The sequence below is a fragment of the Aphelocoma coerulescens genome, chromosome 2 (genome assembly GCF_041296385.1).
Source record: "Aphelocoma coerulescens isolate FSJ_1873_10779 chromosome 2, UR_Acoe_1.0, whole genome shotgun sequence".
NCBI lineage: Eukaryota > Metazoa > Chordata > Aves > Passeriformes > Corvidae > Aphelocoma > Aphelocoma coerulescens.
The window spans coordinates 78696543-78711503 of record NC_091015.1 but is presented as its reverse complement, the minus strand read 5'-3'; the positions used below and the strand labels follow the sequence as shown (position 1 = coordinate 78711503).

General features: G+C 46.2%; 1 protein-coding gene across 2 annotated transcripts in view; it reads right to left on the bottom strand.

The window, feature by feature from the left end:
- The window catches only part of NRN1 (neuritin 1), an 18694-nt gene extending 6500 nt beyond the window's left edge, over positions 1-12194 (bottom strand). The window contains exon 1 of one of the 2 annotated variants that reach the window (XM_069005878.1): positions 11820-12194. In XM_069005878.1, the coding sequence (XP_068861979.1) occupies positions 11820-11898 (79 nt within the window). In that variant the 5' untranslated portion in view covers positions 11899-12194. Of the gene's footprint in view, positions 1-2097; positions 2335-11819 lie in introns of those variants that run through there. The other variant, XM_069005879.1, reaches the window with a different exon arrangement.
- Positions 12195-14961: the final 2767 nt, after the last annotated feature.

The window sequence follows — 14961 nt, the reverse complement described above, 5'->3', positions numbered from 1 at the left end:
CCAAAATGTCAAGGATTTCGGACAGCTCCAATCTTCTATGCCTAAATAAATAAATAATTAAATAACATCCACCCTTCCCCCCCCTCCCCCCCTTTATTTTTTTTTTTTTTTAAGTCCCCGTGCATAGACATTTTGGGAACGAGCCGAGCACCCATTTCACACGAGCTTTTAGCGGGGACGGGACAAAGCCAACGACCCTTTGCAAACCCCACACCGACAACCAGAAGCTGATTCCGGGGGTGGGTAGGTGTGGAGGAGGTGGGGGGAAGGTTATCCGAAATACCGAAGGAGGAGCAGAGAGGAGAAAAGCCCTCCACGAGCTTCAAAGCCGTCCCCTTCCAGGGCACCGCAAAGCCACCGCACCGCCACCATCCCCGCGGTGTGCAGCAGTATTTGGGGGTAACTTTCCAAATGACTGCTCATGCTCACGCCAGCCCGGGAACGGCATTTCCCAGAGACTCTACCTGCCTTTTGAAATTTCAATAAAATCCGTCCTCGGCTGAACCAAATAAACACAAAAGAAAGAAAATCCTGCTCCTCCTCCAAACGAATGAACGAACATACAAACAAAAATTGCAAGGACTGAGAGATTGAAATTAAGGATAACATCCAAATAAAGCCTTCCCCCTTCTTTCTCTGACAGTACAAAAACTGGCCATCTGAAGAGTTCAGCCCTATTTAAAAAGGAATGGTAATGTGAATGTAGGGGTTTGCATCATTTAACCACATTTCCCAGAGGTCAACGTTTCGTTGCAATATCTTTTTTCCCCTTTTTAGAGGAGGAAATGTTCAAGGCATTTTACCTCCCTTTCTAATTGTCCCCTCCTTTTTTTTTTTTTTTTTTTTTTTTTTTTTTTTTTCCTCCTTTTTTCCTCCTCTTCTTTCTTTGGTACCCACAAAATGCTGCAGAGGTTTTCTGGAGAGGAGTGTGACCGAGCAAAAGGATCTCTAAATAGCAATGCCGAGCTTTATTTATTTTTTTAAAGTGTATCAGGATTCTTTTGCAGGCAAATATTTTCAAAGGGGTCTTCACACCTGATAGTCTAGATAATAAAAGACGTGCTTTAATCCCCCTTTCCTTAAAATCCAATTTTGGATCATGCTCGGGAATCTACCTATCCAGTAGATAATCTTTAAAATTTGTCTGTACAGGACCAAAGTGGTCATTAACTTGGAGATTGTTTAATGTCCGTAACTAAAAAAATTTTCAGCGAAGAAATGTATAAAATGAACCCGAGAACAAACCAACAAAAGCAACCAGCGAAACCCCCAAAATATTAAAATAAACCAGCAACGAGCACACAAAACACACACCGGCATGGAAGGAAACCTGATCTATTTTAAGTAACAGCACATATAGAAATTTTTGGACCTGCTCGATTTTTGACAGGTCCTCTCCAAGCACAAAATTAACGATTGGGTGGTGGGACTCCACGAATTTTTAAAGCAATTTTTATTTGTTTAATCGCCACATTCGAGTGGAATATTTCTTTTAATTTAGTGATGGGTTTTCTTTGGTTTTAGGATGCTCTGTAAATGGGAAAACCTTCTAGTTCCCAAAGGGAGCCCTTCACTTGTCCCCTTGATTTTCTGCAAAAAAACTTTCTAGCTAGATCTCTCGCAAGCCATTTTGTGCCGGTTCTTATTTCTCTGTCCCTCGGGGAGAGGGGGAGAATTTCTTAGCACTGGAGTCACCAAACTGTACGTGGAAGGGAATGCAGGGGATATCCGAAAAGCAGATACAAACGCAACCGTTCGTGGGGACCGAGAGAAAAGGAGGGAAAAAAAGGAAGAAGAGGCGGGGGGAAAATAAAAAGCGAAGTATGAGTGAGCACGCACCGCTTTAGGAAAACAAAAAACAAAAGTGGTTTACGGGAAATCAGAAACCGGTTCCCTTTCCTGCGGACTCCCCTGCCTTTGACAGCGTGCCGGAACGCGAAGCTGCCACCGCGAAGGGAACGCGGGGAGCAGGGTCCTGCCGCCGCCGCCGCCCCGCACCGCGGCCCCCCGCGCAGGTTATCCCGACGTTCCGCTCCTGCATGCACCAGCCGGGCTGGGGTGCGCACAACTTGACACGGAATTTGGCAGTCCACTTACCTATCTGTACAGCAAGGATCAGAGAAATATAACTGCCGTTCAACTTAAGTCCCATCCTACATTTAGTAAAACCATTTGCGGCTGCAGATCTTTAAATAGTTACTTTGGAGAACGTGGGGGAAAGCTGAAAAATAGACATTGCCAACAAGTTCCGAGCAGCGGAGGACTTTGCAGACAAGGGGGGGAGACAAGAGGAGAAGGAGAGGAAGAGGGAGGCAGCGGGAGAGGGCGAGGAAGGCTGGCTGGGAATGGTTCGCTCCATTAGGAGGGGGCGGAGGAAGTACAGCCTCACGCCCACCACCGGCCCTGACGTGGGGGGATGACACCGACCGGGTTTTTTTCCCCCCCCTTATTTTTTTTTTTTTTTTATATAAATGTGCACCTTGGAAGAGAAGCGCCATTTATAGGCATCACAGGCTGAATTTACCCGCTCTCCCCGTGTCCCGCCGCCCCATAAATCGCCGAGAAACTCCCCCCCGCTCCCCGCGTTCCTCCTGCCCCGTGTGGTGGCGATGGGGGCGGCAGCCGGGACCGTCCCCCCGGGGCGGGAGCGCTGCGGGGGCGGGAGGGGACACACAGACACAGACACACAGACACACACGCACACACACACAGACACGCACACGGAGGAGCCGCCCCCAGGGGTGGGGATAGCACGGCAGAAACCCCCCCGCCCCCGGGGCCGCCCCGTCGGGGCTGGCCGGCCCGGCCCCCGCGCTGCGCAGCGTGCAGGGGGACAGGGACGTGCGGGGGTCCCCTCCCCCTGCCCGCCCCTCCCCCACCATGACGTCACCCTCGGGCTGAGGTTTGGGGGGAGCGGGGAAGGAGGGGGGCTGGTCTCTCCCGGCCTTTCTGCCGATGCTCAATCCCGGCGGCAGCAGCCCGGCGGTGACACCGCAGAGGGTGGCGTGGCGAAAGGGGTCACGCGTGGGACAGCCCTGGGAGTCGCGCTGGGGCTGCCCTGCGGCTGGGACCATGGCACCCAGCCATCGCACCCCATCCTCTGGGGACAGGCTACAGGTGTGATGGGGCTGGGTGGAGGGCAAGGGGCCGTCCGAGGCTCCGATGAGCCCTACCGGGGATAAGGCTTGTTCTGGGGTACTCCGTCATCCAGGCACCCTCCCGGTCCCGTCCTCAAGGCCGTGCCCTCCAGCAGCACGGTAGGGACCTCAAGGTGCCAGCGTGCGCTTCTCCCAGTGCTAAGCAATCAGACAAAACCCCTACAGCCTTCTCCCGTGGCTCTTTCACTGCTCTGACCTTCACCACTCATTTGTAGCATCTCCAGGAGCCAAAGGGGGGGGCTGGTCGGAGTGAAAATTCCTGTTGGCTTCCACTCCTCCCAGTTCCCCCCAGTCTGCAGTCCTACTGTGCTGGCTGTATTGCAGGGTCCTGGAGCAGCTACCAGCCCCTCTCTTTTACAAACCACTTGTGTCAATACTCAGACCTGAATGACAGACAGACAGCAGCTGCCAGGCTGGGTACTCATGACTCCCATGGGCTGCAAATGTCTGAAGCCCACCTGGCAAGGAGAGGGATTGCAAGGGGTTAAATGACCGTGCAACTAGGAGTAAAAAAACTGGAGGGCAAGAGGGAAAGCTTCCTTGCTGAGAGCTCCATTCACAAAATAGAGCTGGTGAATGCCACTGCCTCTTTAGGTCTACCTAATGTGTGCAGTGGCAGCCTGCATGTGCATCCCCTCAAAGCCATCATGAACCCCCAACCTCTGTTTCTCCAGCTCAAAGGCAAGGGTAATTTTGGGTAACTACGCCAGCTATCAGCTGGGCCCTGCAGATGAAAAATGCTGGCTTGCCACCTCTGTGCCTTCCCATAATTTCTTTTTGTTCCACCTTTTCTTCCTATTTATAAATTTCCACTATGGACAGAGAGAAGAGGACAGAGCTGGCTGAAAACTAATCTGAGGAATTTAAAAAAAAAAAAAAAGGTTCATTTTCAGCCAGCTCTCAGAACCAGCTCAGCACGTGGGCACACGGTAGTGAATGAAGTGTGAGGCACAGGCCGTGGGGCCGTGTCCCCTGGCAGCTTGCCCTTCCATTCACTCCACCATAAAGCTGCAGCCCAGAGTAGGGTTGTCTTTTACGCACTCCTGAAGACACTGCCAGTGGCAAGGAGGTTAAAGACTAAGCTTTGCACTCTGTACAAAGTTCTCCTTCAAAGTAGCAAAAGTTTTGAGTTTAAGGTGAAACTAAGGCAAAACACTTTTACCCTGCTCTTTGCTGCTGTGGTGATGACTGATTTTGTAACGCATAGGAGAGATGGAAACAGTTATCAAAATGTGAAGCCCTGTCCTTTTCCCAGGAGGGGTAGGTTGGATAGCCCAAAAGATCTTTTATATCTCACAGTTGGTGCATTATCAGCATAAAATAGGAAGAGGATGAAAGGACTGTGGGTTGAGGTGCATGGGTATAAACATTGGACTTAGCAGTTCTTGGCAGCTTGGCCATTTGTGGCTGTGTTTGCTGTTAAGAAGGACAAGGTACCTTTGCAGGAGCACCAGATTGTGGAGACTGCAGCAAGAGGAATTCTTCATTTCACTTCTCTGCCTTGCTGATAACCATATTGGTTTATTGGTTTATTATTTCTTATTGATTCATATACACATCTGCTATGGTTTTATCTGCTCCTTTTTTCTGAGGGCAGACAAGCTACAGCTTCAGGTTAAAGGTTGGGCTGGCTCCAAGAGGCAACCAAGGGTTGAACATAACACTCTGCAAATCTGCTTTGGAATGAACTTTGGGGCAGTTTCCAATGCACAATCAGGAAGAGTTTAATATCTGGCTTTTGATATGTCCATCTCTGCCGAAGTGACTGTAGCCTCTGGCAATCTGGCCACAAATCTCATAAGGACAGGCATTTCTAGGGGATTCTGGCCAAGCAACAACAAAGAGATCTCACAGCTAGAGGCATCAATTACAGAGGAGAAAAGGGTCTGGCCAAATTCCTCTAAATGTTCTTGACTTTTGGGGCAGTCCAGATCTGTCTGAAATTCAAGCCTGGCTCCAGCCTTGCCACCTTCCCTGCCCCAGGAAGGGGCCCACTGCACTATAGATTCTGAACAAAAGCCAGCGGTTTCTGCCCATCTCAAATAGCAGCACTCTCAGCTCTATTGGAGCCGGGGAGCAGGATGAAGTGGGGACAGTCGTTTATCAAACTGTCCTTTTTTCCTTTCTTTTTTTCCCAACATGATATTAGGAGGTGTCATGTTTTAGAAGGTGCTTGAATATCAGCCGTCTCTAAGAGACATCAGTCTGTGATTAAGGAGAGGAACGTCTGACGGTGCCCTGCTCAGTTCCTGTTAGGACAATTTGCTCATCAGCACGATTTTGCCCTTGTTTTTTAAGAAAAAGCTCTCCATCCTGGCAGCAGCAGCCTCATGCTCCACTTGTTAGGGTTGGCTGTTGTGTCATCCCGTGGTGGTGTGTGCTTGCTGCCGTGGCGGAGGCAGACGGACAGAGCCCACGACTGCTGGCCAGATATAGCTCTGCCAGAGATAGCGACGGGCACAGCGTGGGCTGCTCCGTGTGCCCACGGGGCTGCGGGGATATTTGGGTGGGCAGCCCTGGGCTGTTGCTGCTGGGCACAGAGCAGTGTGCAGGGCAGCTGATTTAATTCCAGCTTAGCTCCGTTGAAATAATCTACCACAAGGGGACCCACCGCATTTAGAGGATGTGTTTTCTCATTTAGTTTTTGGCTTGCTGGCTGTCATGGCTGAAACTCGAAAGAGGCAGCCAGCTCAAGGTAACAGAGAGATGCTTTCCCCAGCAAAGCTGTCTGTATCCCCACAAATTCTTTTTCCCTTCATCCTTTTTTTAAAATGCAAAATATCTCTTCAAACATCTCACACCATGGGCTTTTTATTTCATGTTTTCAGGCTAGTAATAGGGATAAAAACTAAATCTTTGGTGCTGTCAGTCACAGAGTGATTTATTCTAAGCATCGTTTCAGGTTGAAGGGGAGGGTCCGGTGATCACGGTGATATTTAAGAAGTCCCTCCCATGGGTGTTGAGCAATGTATTCACTGTTAGCTCATCCTGCAGTAACACCGCCTCTACCAGGAGGTGACCGCTTGCTTTTTCTCTCCCTCACCGTCAGCCAGAGACCTGGCCCTGGAGAAGCTGATGGAAACAGGAGCCAGTGGCTTGTGCCTCCACACCCTCCTGTCTCGCGGGTCTCCTGAGAAGGAGGGATGGACTGAGTGACAGCTTTACAGTCCTGCAGAGGTGGCTGTCCTTGTTCGTGCTGTGGCTCCCAGCCCTCAGCTGATATCTTCCCTAGAGGAAGGTGGCCAGCCAGAAAAATAAATGCAAATATGAAATCTAGCTGATAAATGAATAGCTGTTCGAAGTATGATCTTCCAAGATTGTATTTAAGCAGAAAAATGATGAGAGCACACTGAAAATGTGACAGGTAGGATTAAAGGAATACCTTTCACTAACAGCCAGACTTCTAAAGGGTTTTTTTGGGATGGTCTTGTTCATTGGATACCTAGGTTCATTACTGGTTGGATGTGTCTGACTTTAGCTAAGCATAAAAATTAAAGGTATGCACCGGAATTTGTCCCACATCTCTCTAGAAATTAGAAGTAAAATGGCACTTATCATTCACCATGAAAATCATTGTCATTTCATCCTTATGAAAATATATTTCTGAAATGTAAACTGTTGCTCTGGTTTCAAACACAAAATTGGGAAAGAAAAAAGGTATATGGCTGAGTGGATGTAAAAGGGACATTATTGCTTGATACCAAATCTTAAAAAAATGGAAAACGCTGGATAAGGTATTTGTAACTTATTTGAAACATTAAAAAAATGATCTGATATAAACTTAGAAAGTGATTAGAATAATGGAAACTTCAGGCCCAGCTTCTGTGATTTTCAAAGGGGAATACCAGAATGCCAGACTCCTCTACATTCATTTGAAAAGCTCAGTCTCTATGTTCATTCTTCAGTACCTTCTTCCTTTTAAAAAGCAGTCTTCAAAATCCAAGGCATCACTTGACCGTGATCAGCTTGTGCCAGCCAATCCAGTGAGGAAAGATCTATCTACTGCAGAAAGAGCAGTGTTTGCATTTAACTGCACTCCTCTGGGATGTATTTTTAGGAAGGTGCCTGTGCATGCACTCAAAATGCTGCTTATGAGAGTGACCCCTTTATGTTGGATCGTGGCCCTGGCTCTGCTGCTGAGCCCAGGCGAGCTGAGGGGAGGCATGCAAGCCTGTGCTTCTCTAGCCAGATGGAGTTCACACCCACTACAATTATGTTTGCAACACATGATTTGCTTAAGATGCCTGTGGATGTTTCAAAAGAGTGGGGTGGTTTCAGTAAAGCAGTCTCAGAAGAAAAGCAGTATCAGCCCTTGGCATCTTTACCACTGAAATTTTCCTTCAAGAAGCCTAAAGCCAATCTTTGGGTTTTTTTACATTTTGATGGACAGTGTAATGAACTTTTCATTATAGGCTGGAGGGAAGTATATGGACTTGGATAATGGCTGTGTGAAGGCCTGTATCAGTGGATTTCCTGCCATGCAGAATTACTATTGTCATAGAGTACAGAACCATAGGACAACTTAGGTTGGAAGGGACCTCCAGAGATCATCTGGTACAACCTTAGATGGAAAAGGGAATCTAGATGAGACTATCTAGCACCCTGTCAAGTAGTGTCTTGGAAACCTCCAATGCTGGGGAGTCCACCACACCCTTTTGGAGGCTGTTCCAGTGACTGCTTCATTATGGTGAAATCCACACCACATAAGGAATCGGAAGGTTTGTGATGAGCTGTATGTATCATGCCAGAGCTGTTGTTCACTCTCTGACATCCTTAATAGCCACCTTGGCCCAGATACTTATCATCTTGAGAGCCTGATAATAACTTTGAATGCACTCCCATGGCATTAAGATAATTTCAGCTTCTCTGGTTGCAAATGCCAACAACCAAATTCTGGATCTTGGTTCAGAACCAAACTTCAATTCCCAAGTAAACAGTGGCATTGTCAGAACAAAAACTGGGTGCATAAAACCTATATCCTCAATATGTATCAATAACTAGTATTAAAATTTGCTGACACGTGAACATTTCCTGCTTCCATGGATGTTGGCAGCACAACTTCTATTGACCACAGTGAGATGGGATGTACCTCAGTGGGGTGATATTCTGATTCACGTGTTTCTGCCATTGATTTATAGAGTATCTACTGCCACAGCAGCTATTAACCTTCAGTTACAGCAGGACTTCAATAACTGAAATACCACTCTGAGTTTTCTTTGTAACAGTCAATATGATTTGTTCTAGAAAAAAACCATAAATATGTATTTAAAGAACCAACCTTATCAGATTTCCAGCTATCATAGGAAGATACTGCTTCAACATTTTTCTTCATCAGTCCTTAGTCACGAAAACCAAAATTGCAGGGGAACTTGGGGCTTTAGGGAGCAGGAAACCAATGTGTTAATTAATTGTGGGCTGATGAGAACATTGCTAGGACAGATGTTCAGCCACTCACACGAGCATTGCAAGAACTTCAAGCGAGATCTCACTTTCCTGGGAAGGATGAAATCTGGGAGGAAGAACGCGTACAAAGGTGAAAAGGGCCCTGTGACAAGGAAACACAGGATGGGTCTGTACATGCATCTGCAGTCTGATTTGCAAAGACAGGCAACTGAGAACAGGCAACTTCTTCATCCCCCTTCTCTACTGTTAGCTTCAGGAACCTATTTATGACATTGGAAACTGGGAAAGGTCAGAGATAAGTCCTGTGAATCTGAGTAGAAAGCTTCTTCCTGGTGTGTTCTGTGAACTGGTTTCAAAAAGGCATGGCTTGAGCAGAGAAGTATACATTCATTAAAAATCATCCTTCTTCAGAACCTGCATTTGGGCCATGTTTGTTTTGTGCACGCCCCAGTTGGCACAATTAGCTCAAATATCACTGTCACGTGTCAGCTGCCATGCAGATGATTGCAGCTGGAAAAGGCAAGAGCAGTTCCACGGCTGTAAGTGTGTAAGAGCACCAGACAGCCAGCAGCCTCCTTGAGGACTTGTCCTGCTCCTGAGCGTGATCTAGCAGTGCAATGAAGAAGCTGGAAAGGGATGTGGATGGCTGTGAACGAAAGTGTTTCATGCATCACTTAACCTCTGCCATTAGCTTAAATGCATCCAGGACCTAAAACCATCTTTGTGAGCACTAAAGACCTTTGCCTAGTAACATTAAGGAGTTACTTCTCTTTCTCATGTTGTTCTTTGCCTGTGCCATCCCTGATCATTCTCATCTTTGGGTTTTGTAATCAACTGTTTGCTCTGCTAGACCCGAGTAATTTGGGGACTGAACCCCAAGGGCCTTGGACAAGCCCCTTCCAGCAGGGGAGCAGGCAGCAGCCAATAAAGGCAGGCTGGGAAGAGGCAGGCTGCTGTAGTTTGTCTGTCCTGTCACTAGAGTGAGACATGCTCACAAGCATCCTAGTCTCCTCTTTCGGGAGGTGCTGAGCAGGCCTGTGGGGTGCTGGTGCTGGCATTGAGGGGGCACCCTGCACCACGGTAGACCTTGGCATCCTCAGCAGGCTGGGGCTCAGGTGTGGAAACTCTCCAGGTTACCCCATTCTACTGCACAGACTTTTTTTTTTTTTTTACAGTGGCCTCAGAAAAGTGAAAGTGAAGGAGAGGGTGGGAGGGCCCCTAAAAATCCTTTGTCATGACCTCTTGATAGCCCCTGATTCCTGGGCTGATCTGAGCTGTAATCCAACAGAGTCCTCAGAATCTTTCTATTGACTTCCAAAAGTCTTTGAGCCAGACCATGACACTGCTCAGCCTGAGCGAGACCAAGCAGCACGATGGGTACTGCAGATATTTCTCGTCGAGGAAGCAAGGAGAGCGAACTTTTTACTGAAGGGTAAAAAGAGCAGTAGTTCTGACATCTAAATAAAATGAGTCATTGAGGAAACTGCCCTCCCTCCCCTTCTGTGAAATGCCCACCTGAAGACCCGTGATTCACGACAATATGTTTCAGAGCTACCCGTAAGGACAGTTTTTTTTCTTATCCCCTTTTTTTCTTTTCCTCAGAGTGTGATGCCCTGCCAGTGAGTGACTTGTGCAGTCCAGACGGAGAAAGCAAGCTGTTAAAAGGTAGTGATTGCAGCACTGATCTCTTGCAGGCTCTGCAGTGTGAGGAGGTGGTTCTGAATCACAATGAACTTAATTGAACAAGAAATGGCATTGATTTTTCCTTTTCAGCCCTCCCCATTGCTCACAGCAAAGGTGCATTGAACCCTCTGCCCATGCCAAGCAGGAGAATTGCACAGCACAGTAGAATGGAGATTTTTTACTTTTGTCCTATAATTAGCATGTATTTATTTTTAAATAGGGTAAAAGCCATAGCTCTCTAGGCTTTGAATTGTCATCAGGGAAAAGCACTGCTGGTGCAGTATGAGTTTCAGGAGTCCAAGGAAGCAGGTTATGTGAGAAGCAGTAGTTTGGTCCACATTTCCCTGGCCAGGAAATAACGTTGCTCTCGAGTCTATCTGATTGTTGAAAGAACTAGAACGACACAATTGCCAAGCTGCTGAAGGACTCCTAAAAGGTCATTTTATATTATTTTTTTAACTTGGACAGGTAAAGGTGCATAAGCTGCCTCCAATCTGCAGGGAAACAAGGAAGAAAAGCATCCCATACTCCAATTACTGAATCATTGTTATTTTTTGTCCTGTTAAGCTTGTTAACACCTAGTTACACGTTTGAACAGCTAGTGACTCCCTGTGAAGCTGTTAAACTTAATCACTGAACATCCCCAGGTGTTTACACTTACTTAGAGGTATATGAGGTGCTTGTGAATTTTCCAGTGTCTCTCCTGCTAATTTTCCTAAAATGAAAAAAAAAACCCCAAGTATTTGGGAAATTCACTAGCAAACTCACAGTAGCAGCCTTAGTGCCCAGATTCCAGCTTTGGTATCGTAACTGGGTTCCCTGCAACGCACAGCTTGGGTTTTTCTTGAGGGGAATTCTTCGGTTGAGATTGCCAGGCTGAGCAGGGAAGGGAAGAATGGCCAAAGGAAATTTAGGTGTTAGGTGAGCAGTGGATGCCATGTATCACAGTGAGATCAGCTTCTACCGCTAACAAACATATCCCCAGTTCGCAGGCAGTGGACAGCAGATCAGTTTGACCTTATGTTGGAAATGGGAGGGGAGGACAAACCTCACCACGCTGTCGATTCTGGCTGCCAGGACAGTGTTTTGGGGCTGTGATCAGTCTAAATGCTGGGGCTGCTCTCAAGAGCTGGCTGCTGCAGAGTCAGCACAACACCCCTCTCCTGCCTGCCTCCTGCCACTTGCTATTTTCATTGCCTTCTGAGGAGTGATTAAATGGATAGTGAGCATGTACGGGTTTCATGGAAAAGTCCTGTCATTGCCTGCCATACGAGCAGGATCAGACTCTTCTAGAGTTGATATATTTCCTGCAAGTGCTGAACATTGTACTAGAACTGAAGCAGTGCGCTGTATTGCAATAAGATACATATAACGTTACTGGCATCCAGCAACTCTAATGGGGAAAAATACAACCAAGAATTGCTGTTACCAAAAGGAGGGACTACATTGAGCAGCCTAAGAAATGAAACGGAAGGAAATGCCAATATTTTGTGTTTGCATGCCTGTGAACTGCTTATGCAAGCCTTTGACAGACCTTGGCTGCTCCTGCTAAGCATTCATGCTTTGCAGACTCACCTCCAAGCTCGACAGAGAAGGCCATGGATTTCACCTCCTCCAAGCCCTCACCAAAGTCATAAGAGGCTGGTTTTGCCATTGTAAGGGAACAGGTGGTATTTCTGCTCTCCTGGTGAAGGGAAGTCTCTAACTGGCTGCATAGGCTGAAGAAGCACCAAGACCAGAAGCATCAAGGCAATATGAAGTGTTGGGAAGAACTGGGTGGGTCTGGGCTTCTCTCTGTGAAAACAAAAGCAGAGCCACTTGCCTCAGCTCTTAGCAGTGGTTGTGGCTGGGCATATCTTTTTCCAGCAAGACCTTCAGGCCATCAGGTAAAGGCTATTGCAGGCCCTCCAGCCCATCCCCACAGCTCATCCCCTCATCTCCCAGTGATGAAGCTGCCAAGAGATAGGAGGTTGGATGTGATCACCTGGGGAGTGTCTTACATCAGTCAGCAGTGAGTGCATTTGAGGACAAAGCTGCACCATTCATCTCAAAAGTGAGGCAGCTGTTCAACTACTACAGCTGTATTGGGTTTGCATTCTAACGTTTTCCAACAGAAAAAAGTATCAGGAAAAACGATAGGAAGCCTAGCAATCTGATAGTCTGTAGATGCAATACAGTGAGACTACAAGGTATAGAGTTTAAAACCTAAAATATTTCATATATTAAGAATATTCCAGTGATTCCATTTTGAGGATTACACCTAGCTTTATACCTAGCTAAGTCTCCTTTTCCTACCTTTCTGAGTAAAAGCTGCTTTCTACTCACAAGTTTTCAATTACTTTCTCTAGGCAGAGAAGGATTTTTGTGTGTGTAAAGTCTGAGGTTAATCTGACAAGGATTCTTAGAGAGATGAGCCTCTGCATTGAGACTGGGCTTTCTTGTTGGTACAGGATTTTCAGTTTGGGGGATTTTTAAATTTTATTTTTAAACACCCTATTTCAAAACTCAAGGCATGGAAGCATTTAATGTGACTATTTAGCTTTTTTATCTGAAAAATTATTTTCCTATAAATATTTTAACAAGGACACTGTTCAATTTGAAGAATTCTGCAGTGCAATTGTTTTAACACATGCCTCTGACTTTAATCTGCTTCATGCCAGCAACAACCTATGAACTTATTTAAAGAAAAAGTCTACCTACCTGCCTAAGGTGCTGTGCTTTTACAAGCAAAGCAGACTGGGAAACCCTCTTCTGTCTAGACCAGAATTTTATGAATGAGAAGACAACCTTAGGAAAACTAGAGAAACTGGGTAAGCAGCTTAAAACCTCCTAGAAAATCCATATTTGTTCCTTTCTCTTACTAATTTCTGCAGTTCATTGCTAGTTAAACATGTGGCTGCTGCTGCTAAATGTGGTGGTACAGGTAGGCTCTGATGGCTGGTGTGAGTCAGTGAGGGAGGATCTGTGTCAGATGAGAGGCACAGGAGAGATGCTGATGGTTTCAGGGCTGCTGATGATGGGATAGTAACAACCAGCAAGGGCTGCTGGGGCTCTTATTATCATCATCTTGCTGTGAGGTCCTGTAGCAGATGCAGCCAGCCTCCTCCCTCCCACCCTGTGAAAAGACAACAGAGGAAATGTCATTGTCTGCTCTCTGTGGATGACTAAGGAAACTCTCCCTCCCATCAATCTTGTGAGGAACATTAGGTGTGTCTTGGTACTTTCTGGGACATGGCTGAGAAGGGGAGTCGACCTTCATTGCTGCTTTGGACAGTCAGCTTAATCTTCATGCTGGACTTCCTAGTTCACAAATAACATTTAATTATATATTTTATGTAATAAGTTGTATAGTTTATCTGTTACTTATCCCAATAATTTAGTTGTAAATTCTATTGATTAGGATGCCTGTTGCTAGAAGCCTTTGATGCAGGTGCAGTGCTGGGCACTTACTAGCACCAGCATTACCTTATGACTTGTTTCACCTCAGTGTCTGCCCAGGTGACCACACTCCTACCAGCTCTGGTGAGACTCAGGTCTGGCACTGCAAGTATATTTGGGCTCAAGAGCTGTAAATTGTAGGAGGTTTTCAGGCTCTATCCAAGAAAAGGAGTCCCATATAACATGAAAACCTAGCTGGCCTTTCTCCTAGGTGTTCAGTTGTTGTCTAACTGGCAGCAAATCACACCAGTGAATCTCCAGAGTGCTAAATTACTTTATTCCTCACAGCTTACTTTGGTAGGTAGGAAAGATTTCTCTTTCACATCAGTGGGACTAAAATGCAGTACAGTGAAGTGGAAGATAAATCTGAAGTGCTATCCGATTTCTCAAATCCTAGCCCATGCTGTGCTCACTGGGGACTCCTCCAGCTCTGCAGCTGACCTACATTTAACCTTGTATTTCTTGCCCTTGCAGCTCCTGGGCTTTAAAAAACAGATCTGCCTGGATATAATCCTGGTTCTTTCTGTTACTTTCTTCATTCCTGATTTCTGATTGTTAGAAGAATGGTTGATGGAGCTGGTTGTTTCTTTCATGTGATCCAACAGATCCACCCATTGTGGGAATATGTCTTGTTTTCCCTTGTATGGTAAGAATCCACCAACAGGAGATGATGTTTCTGTTTTATTGCTTTATGTTGTTTGTTTGTTTTTTCCACTCAGAAATTTTCTTTAAAATAAAGTTTTTTCTTACTTATGCCCCTTTGCTTTACTTTCAACTTTTATGATAGTCTCTTCCTTTCCTCTTCCTGTTTTCTTACTGCTTCTGTTCACAGACAGGTGCTTCATCCAAACTCACCTTGTAAAGCATTGCCAGTCACACCATGAGACTTTTCACTGGCCACAGTGTGCTGTCTGTATTTTGGGTGATGGTCTAGGTTGTTTCAGCTCTCTCTCTAGAAGACAGAGCTTAAATTCTGCTCTGCTAAGCCCAGTGTGACTTTCAGGCCAAGAGATTCCAATCAAACATCAATCATAGCAATGTTATTTAAACTGGTAGGGTTGAAAATTGTGATTCTATTTATGATTTATTAATTGTTTTTTAACATTTACAGGTTTTTGAGGAGCTATCTTCAGCTTCACTCACTGTATTATGCTTCTTTATAGCAGCAGCTGCTACCTGTCAGAGGTCCCTCATCCTTTCACATGTGAGTTGAATGGAACAGAACAGGGCATCTGCTACCGCTACCAGGGATCCATGTTGTATCTCTCTCCATCTTGGA